Source organism: Ursus americanus, chromosome 29 (genome assembly GCF_024610735.1).
Source record: "Ursus americanus isolate L20-20 chromosome 29, mUrsAme1.1.p, whole genome shotgun sequence".
Classification (NCBI taxonomy): Eukaryota; Metazoa; Chordata; class Mammalia; order Carnivora; family Ursidae; genus Ursus; species Ursus americanus.
The window spans coordinates 1,395,705-1,419,972 of NC_142155.1; the positions used below are offsets into that span (position 1 = coordinate 1,395,705).

The window sequence follows — 24,268 nt, forward strand, 5'->3', positions numbered from 1 at the left end:
ATCAAATCACTTGGGGCTTAAGGATAAGCAACACAAACACAAACGTTCTCTAGGGGAAATTTCTATAAAACCAGGGTGTGTGGGACATAGGAAAAAAATAATACTGAAAGGAAGCTCGTGCAGCCACACACACACACACACACACACACACACACACACACACACACACGTAAGAACAGCTGGAAACAATTGGCTGTAAGAAGTAGCAAACTCCAAAAACCCCCAGGATGATTAGTATTCCAGAGCCTAAAATTATGAAATGATCTAAAAGAGGCATAAAATGAGTATGGCTAAATCATTTTTTTTTAAATATAAAAAAATTATATATTTTTTTTCAATGACAGCAAATGTAATGAAAAAATCAGGACCTCATGAGAAAAGATCAGTTTTTCTGTAAGAGCCAAACGGGCAGCTGGGTGGCTCAGTGGGTTAGTCATCTGCCTTTGGCTCAGGTCATGATCTCAAGACCCTGGGATTGAGCTGGCGCCAGAAGATCCTGCTTCTCCCTCTTCCTCTGGCTGCCTCTCCCCCTGCTTGTGCTCCCTCCCTCTCTGACAAATAAATAAAATCTTTAAAAAAAAGAAGAAGAGGAGCCAAACAGAATTTATGGAAGCAAAATAAATATAACAATTGATACATAAATTCAATTCAGTGCGTGTTTAAACAACAGACTTGAACTTTCAGTATCAAGTACATTCATTAAAATTCAAGAGTGATCTCTGAAATACTTTAAATATACAAATGAATGAATAAACATAAGATACGTGTTTCGAAAAAGTAAGAACAAGTACACAGGAATTAAAATTTTTAAAGAGACTAAAAGCAGATGAGCCACAATGGCGCCTGCAGAAAAGGCCGTCACTATTTTGAGTTCTTTCCATGTTTTATCGCTAATGCTCGCAAGGTTTCAGGTGGATGTCATCCCTTTTCGCACAGGAGCACACAGCGTCAAGGGGTTAGGTACCCTGGTTAGGACGGCACGGTTAGCAAGGATGGAACCAAGCCCAAGCGGACTGTTTCTAGACCCGTGCTCTTGACCGCAGCTGCGTGAGATAAAGCAAGAAAGGGGGAAAGCAGAGCAACGCAGACAGAAATCAGAAAATGAGACGCTGGCAATAAGACATCAGTAATCGCAATACGTTTAGCTGGAATAAACGTGCAAGTTACAAGATTTACAGATTTCATTCGCTTGCCTGCAAAGAAGCAAAATTAAAATTTAAAACAGATGGAAAGTTAAAAAGAATGCGTAAAGCAGTCAGCAGTTGGAGACAGAAATCAGACAACTACTAAGCAACAGCCAGGGGACCGTCGAGGCCCTGCTCGGGTTCTGGACTCTGCTGGGAGCCCAGCCCGGCCTCGGCTGCGCAGCTCTGCGGCTCTCCCCGCGCCTGGTTCCCGCAGCGGACTCGGCAAGTCCCTCCCTCCTGCCCGCCGGCGTGTAGGGGCTGCCCACGGTGCTTCGGGCGGTGTAGCCGGCGGAGCTTCCGCTGTAGCAGGAGCGGAGAGGAGACCACGGACGCGACAATCACGTGGTAGTATGTGGGTGGTAAGCAGTGTAGACAGAGAAACAGTGTGATCGCGGCGATGCGGGAGCTGCGCAGGGCTGGGCGGAACGCAGGGCCCGGTCGGAAAGGACTCGCTCCGAGTGTTGAGGCGGGGCCGTTGCTTTGCTAGGATCCGACAGAGCACTGCAGCCGGGCCTGCACCACCGCACGTCTGTGGTCTCTGGTGCTGGGCTGGAAGTCGGAGGTCGGGCGGCAGCGGGCTTGCGTCCTCCGAAGGCTGGGACGGGGGGTCTGCTCCGGCCTCTGCCTTGGCTGATACTCTCTTGATTGCTCTCCACGCGGTCTTCCTCCTCCGCATGTCCCTGTGTCTGAATGTTCTCTTCTTGTAAGGACACAAGTCATGTTGGCTGGGGGCCCACCCTCATGACCTCCTCTTAACGAGTGACGTCCGCAACAGCCCTGTCTCCAAGTACGGTCACAGTCTCCGGTTTGGGGGGGTAGGACTTCAACACGTGACTGTGCCGGGTTGGGAGGGGGCACAATGTGACCCATAACGGCGGGCATTGGAGGAAAAACTTCCAAGAGATGAGTGAGTGGACCAAGTGGGTATCTAGGGAGAAAAGCTTCCAGACAGAGACACTGGCCAGGGCACCAGCCCGCCTAGTTACAGATGAATGTCTGACATTTTCAAGGGACAGCAGGGAGGCTAGTGTGGCAGGAGCAGAGTGGGCCAGGGGAAGAACCGTGGATGAGATGACATCAGCTGAGGGACGGGGGAGGAAAGCTTTGAGGTCACTGTAAGGACTCTAGCTTCTCTGCTGAATGAAACTGGAAGCCATTGCAGGGCTTTGAGCAGGCAAGTAACCTGAGTTAAGTTACACTTAAAAGGATCATTGAAGCCTCTGTGTTGGGAGTTCTCATAGGAGGGTTACAAAAATTAAGTTAGCACAGGGGCTGCTTAGAGCCCAACAGATGTCACCCACCCGTTAGTTTTTATAGGGGTGCTGGTAGGGTCCCAGCCAGATTCCTTTACTAGCCCGCGTGTCATTCCCAGCCGCTGGGGGTGTTGGCCCACTCGTGCTCCCTTCTCTAGAGAATTGCCCTTGGTCAAAGCAAAAGCCAACTGCCCCTGACCAGCTTGGAGTTACGAAAGGTCACGTCCCTGCCCCAAGAGGGAATGATTCTGTGGCGCAGTCTGTGCCTCCAGTCCGATGGAATGAATACCTGTGACATGTTGAGGAAGCTCACAGTGTTCTTGAGAATATTACACCTGCTGGAACACTGCCAGCTTGGGCTTTAAGGCACAGAGAGAAGATGAAAGAAGGCTGTCAGACCCCCAAAATTCTACATGCAGGAAATAGGTGAATCAACTACTCAGTTATGAATACATTCATTAAAAGGAAGGCTAATTGCCAAGGCAGAGCTGCAGGCCAGAGGGCAAAGCCGTGAGCCACAGAGGATTATTTCCAGGACTCGCAACCGAATGGAATGAGCCCAAGTGAATTTCAAAATTGCTTAGGACTAGTGACTCCTCTTTTTCCTTCCAGTTTCTCCCTTTTTGAGCGGTAGTGTTTATAACTGGTATGCTGTGCTTGTCTCACCACTGCATTTTGGGAGCAAATTACTTATTCTGTAATTTTACAGGTTCACAGATACAGAGTTTTTCCCCATGATGGATCGTCCACAGGGTCTCACCCCTACCTGATTTAGATAATTAAGATGACGAGATTGGGGGGCACCTGGGTGGTACAGTTGATTAAGCGTCCGCCTCTTGGTTTCAGCTCGGGTCATGATCTCAGGGTCGTGAGACTGAACCCTGCACTGGGCCCTGTGCACACTCTGCACAGAATCTGCTTGAGATTCTTCCTTCCTCCCCCTCCCTTTCATGCTCTCTCTTAAATAAATAAAAATGTATCTTTTTAAAAAAGAGGACAAGATTGGGACTTTTGAGCTAATAAGACTTAGACTATATATTGGACTTTGAGTTGATGCTGTAATAATTGAAACTTGGGAGGCTTTGGGATGAAGTGAATGGATTTTGTGAGATGCACGTGAATCTTTGGGGCCAAATGGAAGACTGTGGTGGGCTAATGGTCCCCCAAATACGTCCATGTCCTAATCCTTGAACGTGTGAATATACTACCTTATGTGACAAAAGGGATTTTGCAGACATGATTAAGAATCTCAGGATGGGAGAGTATCATGGGTAATCTAATGCAATCATAAGGGTCCTTATAGGAGAGAGGCAGGATGGTCCGAGACAGGGGTATAAAGTAGAAGCAGAGGATGCAGTGATACAAGGCCATAAGCCAAAGCGTCAGCAGCCTCTGAAAGCTGGAAAAAGCTAGGAAGTGGATGTTTCCCTAAAGCCTTCAGGTGGAACACGGCGTGATGATACCCTGGTTTTAGCCCACTGGCACTGATTTTAGACTTACGTGTTCTAGAACTGTAAGCGAATAAGCTAGGGTTGCTTTAAGCCACTAAGTTTGTGGTACTTAGCTATAATAGCAATAGGAAATAAATTCAGGGACCGACATGAACACGAAGCCCGTGCAGCCTGCTGTGCTGCTGTGAAGTTCTTTGTCTCTGAGCCAGGAATCTCGTGTCTTTTGCCAGCATCCACAACACCAGGCCAGGCTACCTCAGTAGCTTGCAGGAGGGGTACAATCTTAGACTCTTCATAGTTCTTGACATCCAGTTGCTAAAAATGATGGTATGGTCATGGATATTTTTCCAACTTCTAGGAATATTCTTCAGCCTTCTAATAAATTCACTTCTAAATAAGATACCACTTAAATAGCTTTGAAGCTTAAGAAATAAGAAATAGCCCATGGTTTACATTTGGTGATTTACATTACGAATAATAATATTCATATTAGTAAAAGTTAATAGAATCAGCATTCTTTAATGCTAATAGAAAGTATCTATTTGCGAGGATGTGTTAATTACAAGAAGTATTCCACGCTTTGTTCTACTGTTCAGTGTTAGAGTCTTAAAGAACAGTATTTCCCTCAAAAAATATTATGGGAAAGGGATTTCTTTTGGCAGAATAACTCCTAAATGAAATCTGGTGCATGACTCAGACCGCTGGGCTCCTAGAGATGATAGCAATTAGGAAGCATTAGAAACATGGAATAATTTTTAAAGGAAATGAAAAATTTGGATGTGTGAAAACAAAGAAACAGAGAAAATTCCTGTGCAATCAAATGCATTTATTTCTTAGCTTAAGCAAGACAGGTGGTGAACAAATTCATAATGAAAATGCCACCCAGAGACGAGCAGCTGGCTGCGCATGCAACCATGTACGCAAAACCAAGCTTTTCCCAAAACCAGCGTGCAGATCGGATTCCTTCATGAAGTTAACTGCGTGTTGCACCAGGCCACCATGCCTATCTGTTGGTGGGGAATTTACAACCTGTTTACCACCTCAGCTCAAAGCAACACACCAGTCACATGACCATCACTCACACGTCTGCCAAGTAGCTAGCATGGCAAACAGCACTCTCCTTGTCCAATAACCAACAACACAGAAATGTGACCAGACATACATACACCAACACAGAGACACCTGCCCTCACTCAGCTGACAATCTTCCCTACATTTCTGGAGACAGGAATGCCATGCAATATACCATGGATTGGTACTTATTCTAGGGGAGGAGGGGCAAGGCTGTCCCTAGGTTTTAGCATGGGTGTCTGGAGGTTCTCAGAAGATCTGTTTCAGTACAACCAACAGAAATGTTGGCCACGGTGACTACGATGAGTCTTCTGACATCCTCATAGATGCTTGGCCCTTTGATGAAAGCTGGGCTCGGTTAAGGGTCGAGTGGAAGGTACAGACATGGGGGATCCTACAAGAGATAGGAGGCAATGCCCTAGTTTATACTGCTTTATACATCCCAGCCTCTTCTGGATGCAAAGTCACAAATTCACAAAATATTAGAGCCAGGATGAATCATCTACTCCAGACCCCTCATGGTACAGTTAACCATGCGGCAGCCCACAGAGGTGAAGCAACTTGCTAAAGGTAAAGCATGGTAGTGACCGGAATGCAGTATGCGAACCCCCACTCAAGAACGTTCACACTGAGTATGTGGCCAAATTTTTCAACAAGGAAGATGAGACTGTGTAAATACTTTATTCCCCAAGAAGCCTGAACTGTGTTGAAAGGCATAGAAACTCAGCTTATTTACCTCTTTTCTGAGGCGGCTCTCTTCTCTCTTTCTGTCTCTGTCACTCATAACCCTCCCACCCAACCACATCAACAATTTTGGTGAATGGAGATTTCTTGCTTTACAAAGACAGACCCAACATCTTCAGGAAGACACTTTACAGAGTAGTTTCTCAATCCAGGTCTTTGTGTGAGGTCTGGGAAACTGGCTTATTTTCTAGAACAACAGGTGGTTCTGAAATCAGAAGATCAACCTCCCCAAAGGAGTCCTGGTCTGTGTTCACAAAGTTGGGGATGTCAAACTTCATGAGCCTGTTGAGCTCCTCCTCTGGCTGCCCATTGCTTCTAATGGCTTCCTGGAGTTGAACACTGCTGTCAAGGACTGTGGTCTGCTGACACGCTTTAGCCCTATCCAAGTGTTCCACTTCATTAATGTAGCAATGAAAGACAGACCTAGATTCTTCATTGCCCTGTCGAGAAAACACCTTATCTGGCTCCAGTGATCTTCCAAAGTCTGACACAAAGCTATTCATTCTGAATCTTTTCTCTGAAGATTCTGCATTGCTGTAAAGAGAAGGAAAAGAAAAGACTGCTTACACACCAGCTCATTCGCCTGCAGAAATCATGATTTTGGAGGGCACCTGGATGGCTCAGTTGGGTAAGTGTCTGACTCTTGGTTTCAGCTCTGGTCATGATCCCAGGTTCCTGAGATTGAGCCCTGCACTGGGCTCCGCACTCAGTGTGAAGTATGCTTGAGATTCTCTCCCTCTCCCTCTGACCTTCTCCCCCCTGCACACATGCTCTCTCTCTCTCTCAAATGAATAATCTCCTAGAAAGTTTCCTTCCATTCAATTTCTACCCCCTTTAGGTAACACTGCCTTGATTTCGATTTCTATTGATAAGCTGTGCCTATTCTTGAACTTTCAATTTCCACCTCCTACAGGTAATGTTTGATTCTTAACACCACAAGCTAATTTAGCCTGTTTTTGAAATTCATACAAATTCATACAACATATAGCCTGTTGTGTCTGGATTCTTTTGCTCAGTATAATGTTTTTTTGAGATCCATCCATGTTGTTGCATGTAACAATAGTTTGTCCTTCTTGCTTAGTGAAATTTCATCATATAAGTACACTACAACTGTTTATTTGTTCTCCTATTAAAGGGTATTTGGGTTGTTGACAGTTTGGCACTGTTGTGATTAGAGTTGCTAAGAACATTCTGGGTAAGTTTCTTTGTAGATATACATTTTTATTGCTCTACAGTAAATACCTAAGAGTAGAATTACTGGGTCATATCAATCTGTGCTTGACTTTCTTTAAGAAACTGCAGTTTTCCAAAGTGGTCAGGCCATTTTACACCCTCACCACAAAGTATGAGAGTTCCAGTTACTCCACATCCTTGTCAACATTTGGTGTTGTCAGTCTTTTCAATGTTGGTCATGCTAGTGGGAGAGAAATGGCATCTTGTCAGGATTTGAATGTGCATTTCTCTGATATCTAGCAATGTTGAGCATCTTTGCATGTGCTTGTTGGCTATTGGTTTACCTTCTTTTGTGAAGTGTCTGTATGAGTCTTTTGCACATTTTAAAAATCAGATTGTTTTTGTTACTGATTTGGGATAGTCTTGTAACACAATTTGGATACAAGTCCATTTTCTCCTGATCTGTGACTTGTATTTTCATTTTTTAAGATGTCTTTTGATGAGAAGAAGCTTTAAATTTCAGTTAAGTTCAAATTATCAATTTTTTTATTTTATATTTAGTGCTTTTTATATTATCTCTAGGAAATAATTGCCTATGCTAAATTCATGAAAATATTCTCCCATGGTGTTTTCTAGAAGTAGGCTGTCCAATACAATAGTTGCTAGCCACAGGTGGGTATTTAAATTTAAGTTAAGTAAAATTTAAAATTCAGTATCTCCATTATATTACCCACATTTCAAGTGCTCATATCTACATGTGTCCGAGGGTTACCTAATTGGACATCACAGAGAAGAGTTATAACATCACAAAAGTTCTCTTGGATAGAGCTCTTCTAGGAGCTTTTACTATGGGCATATGATCCAAGTTGAAATAGGGGTCAAGGTTCATTTTTATGTTTATCCAGTTGATACACCACTGCTGTTTAAAAGACTTCCCTTTCAATTGACCTTAGACACAGTAACAGACAGTAAGAAAAAATTCCATTCACAATAGCATAAAAAAATAGAATACAGGCATACCTCATTTTATTGCCCTTCACTTCACTGCCCTTCACAGATACTGTTTTTTACAAATCGAAGGTTTGTGGCAACCCGGTGTCTGGGAAGTCTATCAGCCCCATGTTTCCAACAGCATGTGCTCACTTTGTGTCTCTGTGTCACATGTCAATAATTCTCATAATAGTTCAAATGTTTTCATTATTATTATTTTTGTTATGGTGATCTGTGATCAGTGATCTTTAATGTTACTCTACTAAATTGGTTTTGGGGCACCCTGAACTACGCCCACACGGGATGGCAAACTCAATTGATAAATGTTGTGTCCCGACTGCTTCACTGACCAGACTTCCCTATATTTCTCCCTTTCCTGGGGCCTCCCTATTTCCTGAGACAGAACAATACTGAAATTTTGCCAATTAATAACCGTACAATGCCCCTGAGTGTAAGCAAAGGAAGAGTTACACGTCTGCCACTTTTAATCAAAAGCTAAAAATGGTTAAGTACGCTGAGGAAGGCATGTCAAAGACCAAGATAGACCAAAAGCTATTCCTTTTATGTCAAACAGTTAACTAAGTTGTGAATGCAAAGGAAACATTCTTGAAGGAAATTAAAAGTCCTTCCTCAGTGAACACACCAATGATAAGAAAGTGAAACAACTTTAATGATGATACGGAGAAAGTTTTAGTGGCCTGGATAGAAGATCAAACCAGCCACAACATTCCCTTCAGCCAAAGTCTAATCCAGAGCAAGGACCGTTCTATGAAGACTGAGAGAGGTAAGGAGGCTGCAGAAGGAAAGTCTGAAGTTAGCAAAGGTTGGTTCATGACATATAAGGGAAAAAAGCCACTTCCATAACATCAGTGTGCAGGATGAAGCAGCAGGGGCTGATGCAGAAGCTGCAGCAAGTTATCCAGCAGATCGAGCTAACATCATCAGTGCAGGCGGCTACACTAAACAACAGATTTTCAGTGTAGATGGAACAGCCTTCTATTGGAAGAAGATGACATCTAGGACTTTAATAGCTACAGAAGAGAAGTCAATGCCTGGCTTCAAAGCTTCAAAGGACAGGCTGACTCTCTTGTTAGGGGCTAGCACACAGCTGGTGACTCTAAATTGAAGTCACTGGTAATGCACCACTCTGAAATCTTGTGTTGCTAAGGAATGACGCTAACCCTCCTCTGTCTGTGCTCTATAAACGAACAACGAAGCCTACGTGACAGCACATCCGTTTACAACACGGATGTCATATCTGAATATCTTAAGCTCACTGTTGAGACCTACTGCTCAAAATAAAGATTCCTTTCCAAATATTACTGCTCACTGACAATGTACTTGGTCACCCAAGAGCTCTGATGGAGATGTACAAAAACCAGATTCATGTCATTTTCATGCCTGCTAACATGACATCATTCTGCAGCCCATGAATCAGGAGAAATTTTGACTTTCAAGTCTTACTTTTTAAGGAATACATTTCATAAGGCGATTGCTGTGACAGATAGTGATTCCTCTGGTGAATCTAGGCAAAGACAAGTAAAAACCTCCTGGAAAGGCTTCGCCATTCTAGATGCCATTAAAAACATTCATAATATATGAAAAGAGGTAAAAAAAAAATCAACATGAACAGGAGTCTGGAAGAAGGTGATTCCCACCCTCATGCATGACTTTGAAGGGTTCAAGACTTCAGTGGAGGAAGTGACTGCAGAGGTGGTGGAAATAGCAAGAGAGCTGTAACAGAAGTGGAGCCTGAAGATGGGACTGAATTACCACAATTCCGTGATCCAAACTTCAAAGGATGAGGAACTGTTTCTTATGGATGAGCAAAGAAAGTGGACTCTTGAGATGGCGTCGACTCCTGGTAAAGAGGCTATAAAGATTGTTGAAATGACAACAAAGGATTTAGAATATTACATAAGCTTAGTTGATAAAGCAGCAGCAGGGTTTGAGAGGAGGGACTCCAGTTTTGAAAGAAGTTCTACTGTACGTAAAAGGCTAGTGAACAGCATGAATGCTACAGAGAAATTGTTTGTGAAAGGAAGAGTCAATCGATGCGGCAAACTTCATGTTTACTGTAAGAAATTGCCCAGCCACCCCCACCTTCAGCAACCACCACTCTGATCAGTCAGAGTTGCCATCAACACTGAAGCAAGACCCTCCATCAGCAAAAAGACGACTTGGTAAAAGCTCAGATGACAATTAGTATTTTTTTGGCGATAAAGTACTTTTAAATTAAAGTATGTACATTTAATTTTTAGACATAATGCTATTTAATGCTATTGTAGACTTAACAGACTACAGTACAATGTAAACATAACTTTACTATGCTCTGTGAAACCAAAAAAAACCTCATCTGATTCACTTTATTACAATATTTCCTTTATTGCAGTGGCCTGGAAACAAACCTGCAGTATCTAGAAGGTATGACTATACTTAGGGAAAAAAAACAACAAAGGATGTGGAAGACCTATATACTGAAAATTTTAAGACACTGCAAATGGAAGACCTTAGTGTATGGAAAAATAAACCATGCTTGTAATTGGAAGACTTCAGGTGGAAAACCATAAAACCATAGACACAAATCAATGAAGTTTCCTCCTTTCAAGAGCCAAAAGCCCTTCTATTTTTATCTGCCAATATTTAGTCTCCAGTGCCTGCCATTAGTCATTCTTTACATTTTGTCTAAATTTTATAATGGTTATCTGCAAGGTAATTTAAAGAAAGCTACTCTGCCATTATTGGAACTGGAACCCCCCTACCTATCACCTCTTGGCCCTTCATGAATTATGTATGGTGCCACCTTCTGCTAGAAGTCTTCCCAGACTCCTCCAGATCTGAGTTCTCCTTGAGGACTGGGTGCTTCTCTCCATCTGTTTTCTCACTCTGTATTACACTGATTTCTTGTCTGGCAGTCTCATTAATATTATGATCTCTCGAGGGCAGGTACCGTGCGTTTCTTGCTGATGTTCCCGGCACGTAGCAAAGTATCAGGCATATAATAGCTGTTCAGTAAATTTCTCTTAAATGAATGAATGATGAAGAGATCTTGAATCTAAATCAATCTTTGCCTTGGCAGAAGGCCTCTCTATAGTTCTTACAGGGCCAGAAATTAATTCAAGGGCAGCATACCCAGCTGCGTTAAGAGCAGGTGAGCCTTAATAAGAGATGGCCTATTCATAGAGAGATCCGGAGTGTGGACTCTAGAGTGAGAGATACAGGAGGTCCTACGAAGTAGTCACGTCCAGGTCTGCCCTGCACCGAGTACTGGGGAAGGGAAACACCCTGCCTCTGCCCCCTACCGGGCTCTCCACATCCTCAAGTTCTGGTCCACAGTCTTCCACAGCGCTTTCCCACATAGGTCCTTGGAACCCATATAGCATAAAGCTACTAAAAAGGGGCATCTTGCACTTCTACAGCTGGCCAGGCTTAGAGGGTGCAGGGGCTCAAGTTCCATGAGGAAGACTTCCTGCCACTTATTGGTACGACGGCTTCAAGGAAAGCCAGTGAGAATACTGCCCCTCAGCGGTTACCCATATTTTAAAGCAGCCTAGCCCTCATGAGTCACACCCAAAAATATTCTTACGCATGCAACGCAGTGAATATCAAAGGATTCTCACTAATTAGGCAGGGGAGTCTGCAGCTGGGTGTTGTCTTAATTTTGTTTTTAGGAAAGTAACACGTGCCACGTTGCTAAGGATGTCTCTCCAGCCTGTAGATGGTCTGAGGACTGCTCTATGGGTTGTTATGCTCCCAAAGAGAAGAGAGCTAGTTCTGACTTTGTCATCCTCTCAAATTCAGCTGGCACAGGGAAAAACAATGCTCTCTGGCACCTATTAGACCAGTTAAGAGAGTTTAAAGTCAACTTTTCTCCTACGGCTTTGGTTACACCTGGGAAAACGAAAAACTACAAGGCTCCAACATCTTAAATTCTACCTTGATTAAAATTATAGTTAAAGCCAGAAGCCATATGTTTCAAAAACTGAAACACTGAAAGAATGAGAAACCTTGAGATGTTTACTAGACTAGTAATTAATACCATGTCATAAGTTATCACAAGGAAAAGAGGGAATACTGAAGAATATTTGTGATGTAGGCTGAATGTCTGTGTCCCTCCAAAATTGACATGTTGAAATCTACTCCTTCGTGTGATGGTGTTAGGAGGTGGGGCCTTCGGAAAAGGAGACTTAACCTTAATGAATGGGATAAAGAGGCCCCAGATGGTCCCCGCTCCTTCCTTCACGTGAGGACACAGTGAAAAGTCTGCCATAGGAACCAGATACCGAATATGCCAGTACCTTGCTCTTGAACTTCCCAGCCTCCACACACTGTAAGAAACAGATTTCTGTCATTTATAAGCCTTCTGGTCTATGGTACTCTGCCATAGCAGCCTGAACAGACCAAGCAATCTGTCAGAAAATTTAGAATCACCAGTAATTACAGCATTTTTAATCGTTGTTGTTCCATTCCACCTATTCCCGATCTTATCATCATGAAGTTGATGATCTCGCTAGTATGTTCAAGAGAAGGTCTCCTATGTCATCTTAACTTCTTAAAAATTACAATAATTTATTTTGAGAGGAAACTGAACCTTGAAATCATGTTTTATTTATTTGCTTTAAACGTTTGTTATTCCTCATTTTCATCTTGTAAGAAATGCAGTTGGGACTTAGCCTATTCGTTGCAACCTTACTGAACTCCACCAGCCAGAATAAAAAGACTGTTCAGACTGTCCTGATTCTTGGTTTTTTCCTTCTCTCCATGGGATGTGTCATGTATTCTCGGTCCCTGGGGAATTCTCTACCTGAACAGAGAGCCTCTAACACCCAGTCCTCTGGCACCTGCGCTGACTGGCAGTACTCCTATGACACTCCCCTGCTCACGAACTTTCACCGACTCCCCAGACGCTCTGCCTGACAGCTCAGGCTCCCCACCCTTGCACCACCCGGTCTTTCTGGTGTGCTCTCCCACCAGTCCCCTTGCTAACCCCACGGTCCCGCCACGCGGCACCTGACTGTCCCCAGATGCACTCAGGTCTGTCCCTCTCTGTGCTTTGCTTGTGCTGTTCTTCCTGACTAATGGGCCTGTCACCCGTCCGTCTGTCAAAGTCAAATACCTTCTTCGCAAACGTCACTGTCTCTAGGGAGACTCTCTGATCTCCCAATGGGAAGGAATCTGTCCCTTCTCTCCTACTGTACTTCCCTGACAAGATGCATCTCTTCCTGCCTCGGGGCAGAGCTATTTACCCACAGCCCTTCTCCTCTGCACTGCCCTGCTGTACTTTGTTCATCTCTGCAGCTCCCAAAGGGTCTTGCAGTCATTAGACCCTCAATGAGTATACCAAGCAGCTGCATCTGCGGGTGGTCCAAAGCCCTGGTCCCATGAAAAACACAGTCACCCCCAGTGGTAAGCACTGTGCCCCTTCCTCCATGACCCAAAAGATAGGTCAGGTGGACAGAACTTCTGACCTCCACCTGGAGAAGGAAAACACCTGTAATGCTCCAAGTTATTCCTCTAGGGATTTTTTCAGATTTATTACAATTTTTTACGAATGAAGTGTTAGCTGTTCTGCTAAGTCTTAGCATGCCCACGACTGTCTTCAGGTTTGACGGGCTCATGAAAAGCGGTGGGCAGTCCGTACTTCTAGATGTCATTCCCAGTGGTCTTTTACCGATGTGTTAAGCTAAACAAAGACCTTCTAAGAGTGAAATCTCTGTGATTAACAACTAATGAGAAAACAATAATAACCACTAATATTTATGGAACTATAGCCTGTGCTGAAAGCTTTGTCTCATGTAACAAGCCCTAGAGGTGCCAACCCAACCCTTCTGTCTGGGTGTGGACGTGCCTTTTCTTGGCTTTAGTTGCTAGCTCTCACTTGCTAGGAAGATGTCAGTCTATCTGGGGCAAGAAAGAGGTCACTACATTAGAACAACCCTTGGCACGGTCCTGGGCAAGCCACAGCTGTGCACTCAGTAACCACCACTTAACTGATGGGAAATTAAAAGTAATTGAATCTGATACATGACATAGTCAGATTTTCTTCCTGTTGATAGTGGTAGACCTCTTGAAATGTCAGGGCTTCCTCGGGAATACACACTATGTCTGCACTTTGCCAGCTAGTTCTGGTGGCCTTGGTCATTATTGAGCACTGACATTTTCTTGCTATTAGCTTTTAGGTGCACTGTACCCATCCTTTAGCGAGTGCCATATTTGGGTAAATTGCAATTCAAGGTAAAATGTAATTTCCGTTTTTATAAGGTCACAAGCAATTCTGCACTCACTCCTAAATGAAGAATACCCCCGCTTGGACAAGGTGCACTTAGCAAAGGCTACAAAAGGTGGGTATTTGAGGCATATGATACCTGGGGTTTGATAGTTTTTTTAGGAAGTCCAAAATATTCAACATAAAAATGTGATCCAAGCCTTTTCCATTACTGTCTCTCTGGCAGATTTATGATAATGGGGCTATAATGCTTTAACAAGACAGCACACAGAGTAAATGGCTCCTTAGCTGAGAAAGCAGGAGGAAATGCTTCTTTCTATCTTCATCGTCCATAAAGGATCCAGGTAAGAGGGGGTTTTCTCCCCACACACACAACAGCAAATATTCCATAAGAAAAATAATCCCCATTAAAGCTGTTTCTTGGGCCTAAAAGCTTTTAAGAAAGGTGATGTCAGCTTTATAATGGTCTTTTTTCCTCTGTGATATACTTTACTAGTGCTCACCAGTACCTGGTCCTCTTCTTCTGGGCCCCCAGATTACCCTTCTCAGCCTGGGCACTCTGTGGGTGTGGCTAGTTCTGGCCAATGAGCTGTGAGAGGAAGGGATGTGTGCCACCTCCTGGCTGAAGAACAGAAGGTCAGGTGTGAGATCTCCACAGATGCTCTTCCCTGTTATAGTAACCCAGGAGGCTGAGTGTTGGAGACAGTGCAGATACAAGTCGAGAAGCTTCTGTCCACCCGGTGCTGACCCTCGGCAAACATGTAGCTTGATTAAGAAATAAACGTCTGTTGTGTCATGCTGAGATTTGAGGAGCTGTTTGTTACCTTCTCATAACCTAGTCTGATTATTATACATTCCCACTTCACAAAAGCCATTGGGAAGTCAATGACTCCAGAATTGAAGTTCTTACGCTAATATCCCAATTTGAAATCTTCAGGGAAACAACTTGCCCATTTTATTGCAATGCCATTGGCTCTGTGTAGTGAATGGATCTCAACTCCTACCATCCAACACTGTTAAATGAAGGTCCAGCCAGGGATGGCAAATACATATTCTCTCTTGGGTAAACTGTGATTGAGTCCTGATGGCTTCCTGAAGTGGTGTTTTGTCTTGTTTTTTAAAGATTTATTTATTTATTTTGAGCAAGAACACGCATGAGCCCACATGTGAGCGCAGTAGGGGAGAGGCAGAGGGAGAGAAAGATATTTGGAACAGACTCCCCGCTGAGTACAAAGCCCCTTAGGGCTCGATCTCAGGATCCTGAGATCATGAGCTCAGCCAAAATCAAGAGTCAGATGCTTAACCAACTGAGCCACCCAAGTGCCCCCAAAGTGATGTTTTGGAAACAATTCTGAGGCCAAGTCAAGTCTCTGAAGGTAGATAGCACAGTTGATTAGTGACGTCTGTTGTGGGCACGGGCACAAGGAGGAGAGGCACAGGTTGTCATATGTGCCATCCTTGTGTCTTACTACTTTCAAAGAGATGCACATCCTGCCCTGAAATAATTCCACGGAGAAAAAGAATCAGGCAGTAGACTTAGCACTAGTCCATTCTGAACTTGCAGACTTGATCAGGGATCTTAACCAGTGTCGGAGTTCTATTCCAAAAGGATGCTGCCTGATATCTTACTTGACGAATAACTGTTCTTTGTGACAAACCACCCAGAGAGCCTGATACATAAAGCAGTCAGAATTCAGACACGTCAGTTCTTCCAGCCCATCACCAAGACTCTCTACTTAGCCTCCTTTCTAAAATCATCCCACCATTTGCCTGAGAGACACACCCAAGAGGAGGCTGGGACAAAATACTCCCAAGTGCAGATACAATGTGAATGCTCGGGGCCTGGCTGTCCCATGGGAGCATGGGTTTCTTGTTCTTCTCCCTCCTCCTGTTTACCTAGTCCCCCAGCTCTCAGCAGGACGACCACCAGCACGCCAGGGATGGACTAACCTTCGCTGAGTACCACTTGAATCCAGCCTGTGCCAGCCATTCTACAGGCATCAGCTCACGGAACCTTTACAAGAATCCCAGGAGGCAGATACTATTTTATTTTTACAAATGAGGAATCTCAAGCAAAGGGAAGTTAAGGTTCCAGCTCAAGGGCTCAGTAAGTCAATCTGGAAATGTTTGACTCCAGAGCCCACGCGTGGTCCAAGATGTGACAGAAGGAAATGAATGCGATTGCACGCTAGTATCTAGTTCAGGAGAAGGAAGAGATTAAAAATTACCCATATGAGATCATTTCATATAGTGGGTTAATAATAGGAGCTTCAGGGTCAAAGAGGCTTTAGTTCTGAGGCTCGGACCAACAGTTGTTTTTACCTGTGAGACCTCAGACAAGTGATTCATTTTTCTCATCTGTTAAGTTGGAACGCTTACAGGGTTTACTTCATCTTCCCGTGAGGACTTGGTGAGATTATACATATAAAGTGATGAGTAGACCCTAACATATGGTAAATATTTAAAAAAAAAAGCTCTTATTATTCTCAATGATTTATCATTCTTTCCTCCATGCCTAATTATCACACGGGGAAGCTTAAATTGGTTGTTTTATATTAAAGTTGACTGAGTGGGAAAAATAATGTCTCTTTTAGAGAAACTTTCTGCCAAGTACATGTCAACTGTACTAAGATCCAAAAGCTTTTTTAGCTGATCTACTTAGGGAGTTTGCCTCGTGTCTGTTTCTTTCAGTTGCCTATTATGATATAGTGCAACCAAACGCCATATCTTATACTGCCTCAGACTCAAAAAAGCATTTAAAATGTGGCCCTGAGGGCTGATCCATTATTTTATTAAAGTCAAAAACAGGTTAGACTTTCTCCTTAACCTCATTAAAAGCATAGAGTTACAATAACCGCTGTTCTTTCATTGAGATTATTCAGAACCATCTAGCAATAGGACTGAACTGCCAATTGAAAGATTGGAAATGCAAGTCTCAGCTATCCAGGGTCACCATGACATATTAAGGAAATGTATCAGTCAGGGCTCCAGGGAAACAAAAACAACAGGAGTGTGTGTGTGTGTGTGTGTGTGTGTGTGTGTGTGCATGTCTAATTACTGAGAGAGAGAGAGATTTATTTTAAGCTATTGGTCCATGGACTTTGGCTAGCAAGTCCAAAATCTGCCAGGTAAGATGGCAGGCTGGAACCCCAGGGAAGAGTTGCAGTGTGATCTTCTAAGAATTCCTTTCTGCTTGAGAGATGTCATTCTCTTTCAAGGAAGACCTTCCAGTGATTGGATGAAACCCATTCAAGTTACAGAACATGATCTGCTTTACTCAGAGTCTACTGATTTAAATGTTAATCTCATTGAAAAAATAAACACAGAAACACTTAGAATAATATTTGATCAAATATCCGAGTTTCATGGCCTCGACAAGTTGCGTAAAATGAATCGTCACGTGAAGTCATGTTTTGTTTGGGGGTGGGGTGTTGTCAACCATGAAGATCCCCTGCATCCTGTATCAAGTAAATAATCCCAACAGTCCTATGAAAATCCACCTGTATTCTTTGAAGAAAAGGAAGATAAGTGTTGTTCACTGACCACTGTATGAATCTTCCCTAATCTGAGTTTGTCCTCAGCTTTTCTTAACTCCTGTTGCAACCCACACGGTATCTTCACATTCCCTGGACCAGTATAAGAGAAGCAAAGGCATGCGCAGATTTTTGTGAGGACCACAGAAGAAAGGGAAGGTCCCTATCTTTTTAGTGGCTTTTTAGTGGCTGTTAAAGAGATTCTCAACCAGATGTCTTCATAGGCTTCAATAAAATGTTATTTTCCTTTCATTTAAAACGTGTTTAATTTTTTTTCTACATCTTGATGTCTGAAAATAGCTGAGGGAAGAGTAGAACCGCTGTCTTTACCAGGCACTTGGTAGAGTGCAAGTGCAGGCTGAAGACCGAACAGCCGCTGGAGAGATGTGACGAGATTCAACACTGGGCATCCTGCCGCCAGGCTGTGAGGACTAAGAGAGCAACCAGACGTAAAATGGTAGGATTTGTGCTACAATTCTTCCATTCACTCTCCCGGGTCACTCTTCGTCATTCCGCATGCTGCTGTGTGCTCTGTGCCCTAGAAAACTGACCTCTGATGGCGACTGGCTGCTGGCTGTGCCACTGTGGTCGGCCACTGGTGAGCAATGGTGAGAGGTCGAAGGAGGAAGGAAAATAAGGAGTTGGTACTTATTTTGAGGCTCCCTCCCTGAGAGGTCTCATCCGGCTAGCTGTGTCCTTCAACCCAACGTCATAGCTCCTTTTGCCACCCTTTCCACAGGACTCCTGGGTCCCCTTCAGATCTGGGGTGGCACCTGCTCCTCGGTGGTGCTAGCCCGGGGGTCCTGCACTGTCCCGTCGGGCTGTCCTCTCACCTGACCACAAGCTCCTGGATAGCCCCTTCATCAAAAGCTCTTCCAATGACCGAAGCTGGAGTGTGCTACCTCCGCAGGCTGGGACTGACTAAAAAGATATCCCACATCATGTTATTTTTTGCTTTGTTTGAAGAATTGGGATAATAAAAATCCTCTAAAACATTCCTGAGTTTTTGCAATCCCCAACTGAGCAAATACCTTCTGATGTTACTCAGTGTTCTTTAAGTGCCATGTAATAATTTCCTCCATAAATCCAAAGCCCAACACAAATGTTCGTTATCCTATCCCGAAAATTATGTAATCCCTGGTGTTTCTCTTTGTATCCTAGCTTCAAGGAAGCTCGGTGTTGAACTCACTGTTTATTGTCAATAATTAATTCAACCAAGTACCCACTTATAACTATTTCTCTGCTCCTTGAAATGTTTTTTAAAACTGGTTTTCATCCCATTTTGCTACGGTCTTTTTCCCCCCCACTGTTTTTGGTCTTGAGTCATCTAAATTCTTTTGGGAGTAAGGAGAAAATACATCCTAGTTAATAAACATTTCAAAATAAAAATCAGGCCTGATCAGTGTGAAACCTCGGTTCACAAGGGTCCTCTTGAAAACAAGCCCCAGAGACAAGAGGGAAAGCACCAGGAGGATCCCAAGGCAACTGGGTCCAGGCAGTAAATCCATAACCAGACCCTTTTTTCCACCACTGGAAGCAACCCCAGCCCTGAATAGTATGTCTGTTTATTTAGTTACCCATGGGGCTTAAAAGGTATTTAGGAAAGACCCAAACTTACTCTTGGTGTGGCGCTCCTGTCTTGGTCAGCAAAGTCAGCACAAAAAACATGAAAACCACGAACACAGCGAGACCAACCCAAAATCCAATCACAATGGAATCTGTAAACAGTTAACACTGGGATTAGTATTTCATAGCAGCTTAAAACTTGAACATTCAAGGAATCTGAGCTTTTGTTATGCGAAATAAGAGAAGAAAGTCAACAATCTGATAAGACAATATTGACCCATTAGCCAACTGGGGATAGATAAGATGTGGGGAATGAGGCAGAGGGAAGAGCCTGCAAGCCTCCAGGTTTCTGTCTCAGATAACATGGAGAGGCTTGGCCTTATTGATTCTTGGTTTCCATATCTTAATGAAGGAACTTAGGACAGAAGATAGACCATCTATGTCCTTAATATTCCACTGAAGTGTCCTGAGTTAGAAAATACCCTTTTTAGCAGAGCCTGCAATACGAAATTTAAAATAAATTCTGGCGTTGCCTAGCTGGTTCGGTCGGTAGAGTACGCGACTCTTGATGTCAAAGTCGTGAATTCAAGCCCCACACTGGGCGTGGAGCCTACTTAATTTAAAAAAAATGAATTCTTATTCAAACCAACCGAATTTGGTATTTTCACTTATATTCATGCTGGAATAACTCAAGCCCTCATTACTTCTTGAGGAGAACATACAAATGACCTCCTGAGTATTCTCCCAGTCTCCTACCTTTCCCTCTGTCTCATCTCTGTGCAAACCTACTTTGTAACAACTCTGTTAATATTGCTCCTTTATAAAAAATTCTTCAGCAAAGCAAAAACAAAACAAAGCAAACAAACAAACAAAAAACTCTGTGGCAAAAATAGGCCCAACCTTTTCCACATTACAAGAGATTCCATATGTAAAGCACTTTCTACAATGTCTGGCATCTGAGAAAAATGTACCCCATATTTGCCAGTTATTACAGTTAAAATTATCAGTTTCTCCCAGTTTACCTGTACTTTAAAACCCATGTTTCCAATTAACAAGCGAACACTGTGTCCCTGTATTTACTTTAACTCTTAGCCATAACTTCCTTAAATCCACACCTTTTCAGGGGCTGTTACCCTCACCTGGCTGGAACAACTTACCCCAACATAGACCTAATGAAAGTCTAGCCATCCTTCAAAGCCCATTCTACACCATCTCCCTCACAAAGCCTGGACTAACTTCCCCAACTGATGTGTTTTCTCCCTCCTTTGAACCCCATGACGCATTTATGCTTCTCTACATGGGCCCTTCCTTGATCCTGTCTTGGGTAATAGTCACAGTGTATGTCCTTCAGGTAAGGATGAGACTGGATTGTCTACACAAACTGGCACATACATTATAAGGTCTCAAATCTGGGGGAGGCACTAATGTTGAATTATTTTACATATTCTTTCTTTTTTTTTTTACTTTTTTAAAAAAATTAAATTCAATTAACATATAGTGTATTATTAGTTTCAGAGGTAGAGTTTAGTGATTCATCTGTTGCATGTAACACCCACTGCTCATTTCATCAAGTGCCCTCCTTAATGCTCATCACCAAGTTACCCTATCCCCCCTCCCAACTCCCCTCCAACAACCCTGTTTGTTTCCTATGGTTAAGAATCTCTTACGGTTTGTCTTCCTCTTTGATTTCATCGTCCCTTATTTTTCCCTCCCTTCCCCTATAATCCTCTGTTTTGTTTCTTAAATTCCACATATGAGTGACATCATACACGATAATTGTCTTTCTCTGACTGAGTTATTTCGCTTAGTATAATACCCTCTAGTTCCATCCATGTCATTGCAAATGGTAAGATTTCTTTTTTTTTTTGGTGGCTGAGTGATATCCCATTGTATATATACCACGTCTTCTTTATCCATTCATCTGTTGATGGACATCTGGGCTCTTTCCATAGTTTGGCTATTGTGGACATCGCTGCTATAAACATTGGGGTGCAGGTGCCCCTTCAGATCACTACGTTTGTATCCTTTGGGTAAATACCTATAGTGCAATTGCTGGGTCGTAAGGTAGTTCTATTTTTAACTTCTTGAGGAAGCTCCATACTGTCTTCCAGAGTGGCTGAACCCGCTTGCATTCCCATGAACAATGTAAGAGGGATACCCTTTCTCTGCATCCTCGCCAATGAAATACTACCTCACACCAGTCAGAATGGCTAAAAATATTTTATACTTCTGATCTATTCTAAGAAGTTTACCTACTTGAGATTGCAGGGAGGATGCTTAGAAATTTTTTTTAAAAAAATGATTAGCACTTATACATTAAATGTGTTTAAATGGAAAGTATCATTCTAATTATATATTGCCCTTTTTCTAAAGAAATCAGATTAGCAATTTACTCTGAATAATTCATATATCATTCTACATATAGGATTGCCCAGAAGTTAATTTTTATTCAACAATGTTTATTCAGCACTCTGGACACAAAACTAACATATCTTTCCTTGGATTAAGAATGCCAAAGAAAGGGGAGTCTGGGTGGCTCAGTCGTTAAGCACCTGCCTTCGTCTCAGGGCGTGATCCCGGGGTCCTGGGATCAAGCCCTGCATCTGTCTCCCGGCTCCACTGGGAGCCTGTTTCTTCCTCTCCCACTCCCTCTGCTTGTGTTCCCTCTCTCACTGGCTGTCTCTCTCTCTGTCAAATAAACAAATAAAATCTTAAAAAAAAAAAAAAAACTAACAAAACAGGGGCACCTGTGGCTCAGTCGTTAGGTGTCTGCCTTCGGCCCAGGACATATTCCCAGGGTCCTGGGATCAAGCCCTGAGTTGGGCTCCCTGCTTCGCTGGGAGCCTGCTACTTCCTCTCCCACTCCCCCTGCTTGTGTTCCCTCTCTCGCTGGCTGTCTCTCTCTCTCTGTCAAATAAACAAATAAAATCTTTTAAAAAAGAAAAAAAGAATGCAAAGAAATAGAAATTGTAGACTTTGCCTTATAATATAGTGGAAATGAAGACTCAAACGGACAGGAGGATGAATAACAAACACATGTACACACCCAGCACGCAGCAGTAACATCTCAGTTGTGGGGGCACCACCTGTGAAGCCCCACTGTACTGAGAGTGACGGTGCGGCATGCTTGACGTCATCCACGGCCTGCAGAGCAAAGGCAAATGCTAACAGTGCACCCAAGACTTACACTGAAATTCTCAGTTGAGAATTTAACCTAATTGTGTTGATTCACATTGCTCCAGCCATCGTCGCGGTCCTACCCTTCTCTAGCTCAGGGTAGACAGAGATGGAAAACAGGTGCCTTTAACCCAGCCTAGTTCCTTCTCTCTGCCTTTCTAGCACCCCAGGGAGCTTATCAAAAGGCAGCAACCATGTGGGGTGTGAGAAGGTCCCAGCCCACCCCTGAAGTCATAAAGGAGCAGACTAGGGAGAAGCGGGGCTGTGGTTAGAACTTGAGAATGCCAGTGATCCAACAGCGTTTCCAGACTCTTCCTTGATAACATGGCATCTACATTTCCTATCACAATATGCTTTCAGTGGCTCTGTTTATTCACAGTCCTCTTCAAACAGAATTTTGCTTCCTATAATTATTTCCATTAATTTTCCTCTACCTCATCCTCTGCCACATGGTCTGGCCCTAGGGCACTTTCTTACCGAGTGCCTTTCAAGGAATATCAGAGATCCCCCATCTCATGCCAGGAATATCCAAACTCTCTTGCAGTTTTATTTATATACCAAGTTTCATGGACATGGGCGTGGCAGTCGAATAGGGAAAGAAGAGCCCCTGGCCCTCTCCAAGGCCCCCTTCCCTGAGAAGGATTCAAAATGAAGGTTTATAGAGAGTGAAGCTCCGATGAGGCCAGGTGGTTAAGGATACCAACAGAAACCTTCCAACAGTGTTTCTAACAGAGCCCAGCAGCCACTTCTGTCCCATCTAGAAACTGAACTATTTAGAGATCATCACAGTAAAGAGGTCGAGCACATTGCCAAGGGGAATCCTAAATGGAATGTGTCATAATAAAATAACTTCCCCTCAACCTGACCATTAACGAATGGGATGGAACAGAGCAGAAAGCTGATGATGGCAGGGCTTTCACTGGTGTGATCCTATTTCTCCATGATTATCTTTTCCACTCTAGGGTCAGACTAGGGCCAACTACCCCATCCCAGTCCCCTCCTTCCCACCTCCTAAGAATCAGTTGTGACCTTTCCATCTTGGGGTTGTATGAAAAACAAGGATTAATACTTAACTGAAAGAGAGAATTCAGGATATGAGAGCCAGAGTGTCCTCACAGCGCTTCTGGTTTCTAATGCATTAGGGTCAGTTTTGTGGTATGAATTCCTGGCGCGGAGCCAACAGTGCTGTTGCGGAACTTGCTTTGACTGTGCTTCCGATGACACGTCGTACTCCAAGCCTTCGCAAGCTCTAGCTCTGCTTCTCATGTTGTTGATCGGGCTTCTTGCTAACTCATCCGTGTGTGTGGCTGGCATTATTTGCAAGTTGGCATGTGAAAAAAAGCATGGGATATGGCCTCCACGATGGCTCAGAATAAGAGGGTGCTCCTTCAGTCTTTCCTCAATACAGCAGCTCAAACGGTCCTGCTAAAATGTAAACGTGTCCACGTATTGACTCACAGGCTTTGCTTCTGCTTCTCTGAGAACATCTTGTCTCACCTAGCCAAGGTCTTCCAAAATGTCCTAGTTCTCTTTCCCTTTATAGCAAAATTCTTGAGAGATCTGTCTATACGCATGATTTCCAGTTCTCATTTTTTTCTTGAACCATATTCCATTGAGTCTTTTACTCCCACGCACTCCCTAAGACTGCTTTCACATCATTGCCAATAACTTCTACATTGTAAATCCGACAGTCAAGTCACAGTCCTCAACTTACTTGACTTAATAGCAGCACTTGACACAGACCGCTGCCTCATCCTGGAAGCTCTTTCTTTATTTGGCTTCCAGGAAACACAATTGCCCTGTTTTCCTCCAACCTTTCTGTACATTCCATTTAGCTCCTTTGCTGTTTTCCTCCCAACATCATCAACTTTTAAATGCTGGCTTGTGCCAGGGCTCAG

At 43.5% G+C, this 24,268-nt stretch overlaps 1 protein-coding gene across 1 annotated transcript in view; it reads right to left on the reverse strand.

The window, feature by feature from the left end:
• Positions 1-4,728: 4,728 nt before the first annotated feature.
• MRAP2 (melanocortin 2 receptor accessory protein 2) overlaps positions 4,729-24,268 on the reverse strand; it is a 45,424-nt gene continuing 25,884 nt past the window's right edge. Inside the window, exons 3-4 of the mRNA XM_045805449.2 lie at positions 19,246-19,345; positions 4,729-6,239 (exon numbers count right to left, since the gene is read on the reverse strand). Of these exons, the coding sequence (XP_045661405.2) occupies positions 5,849-6,239; positions 19,246-19,345 (491 nt within the window). The 3' untranslated portion in view covers positions 4,729-5,848. The remainder of the gene's footprint in view (positions 6,240-19,245; positions 19,346-24,268) is intronic.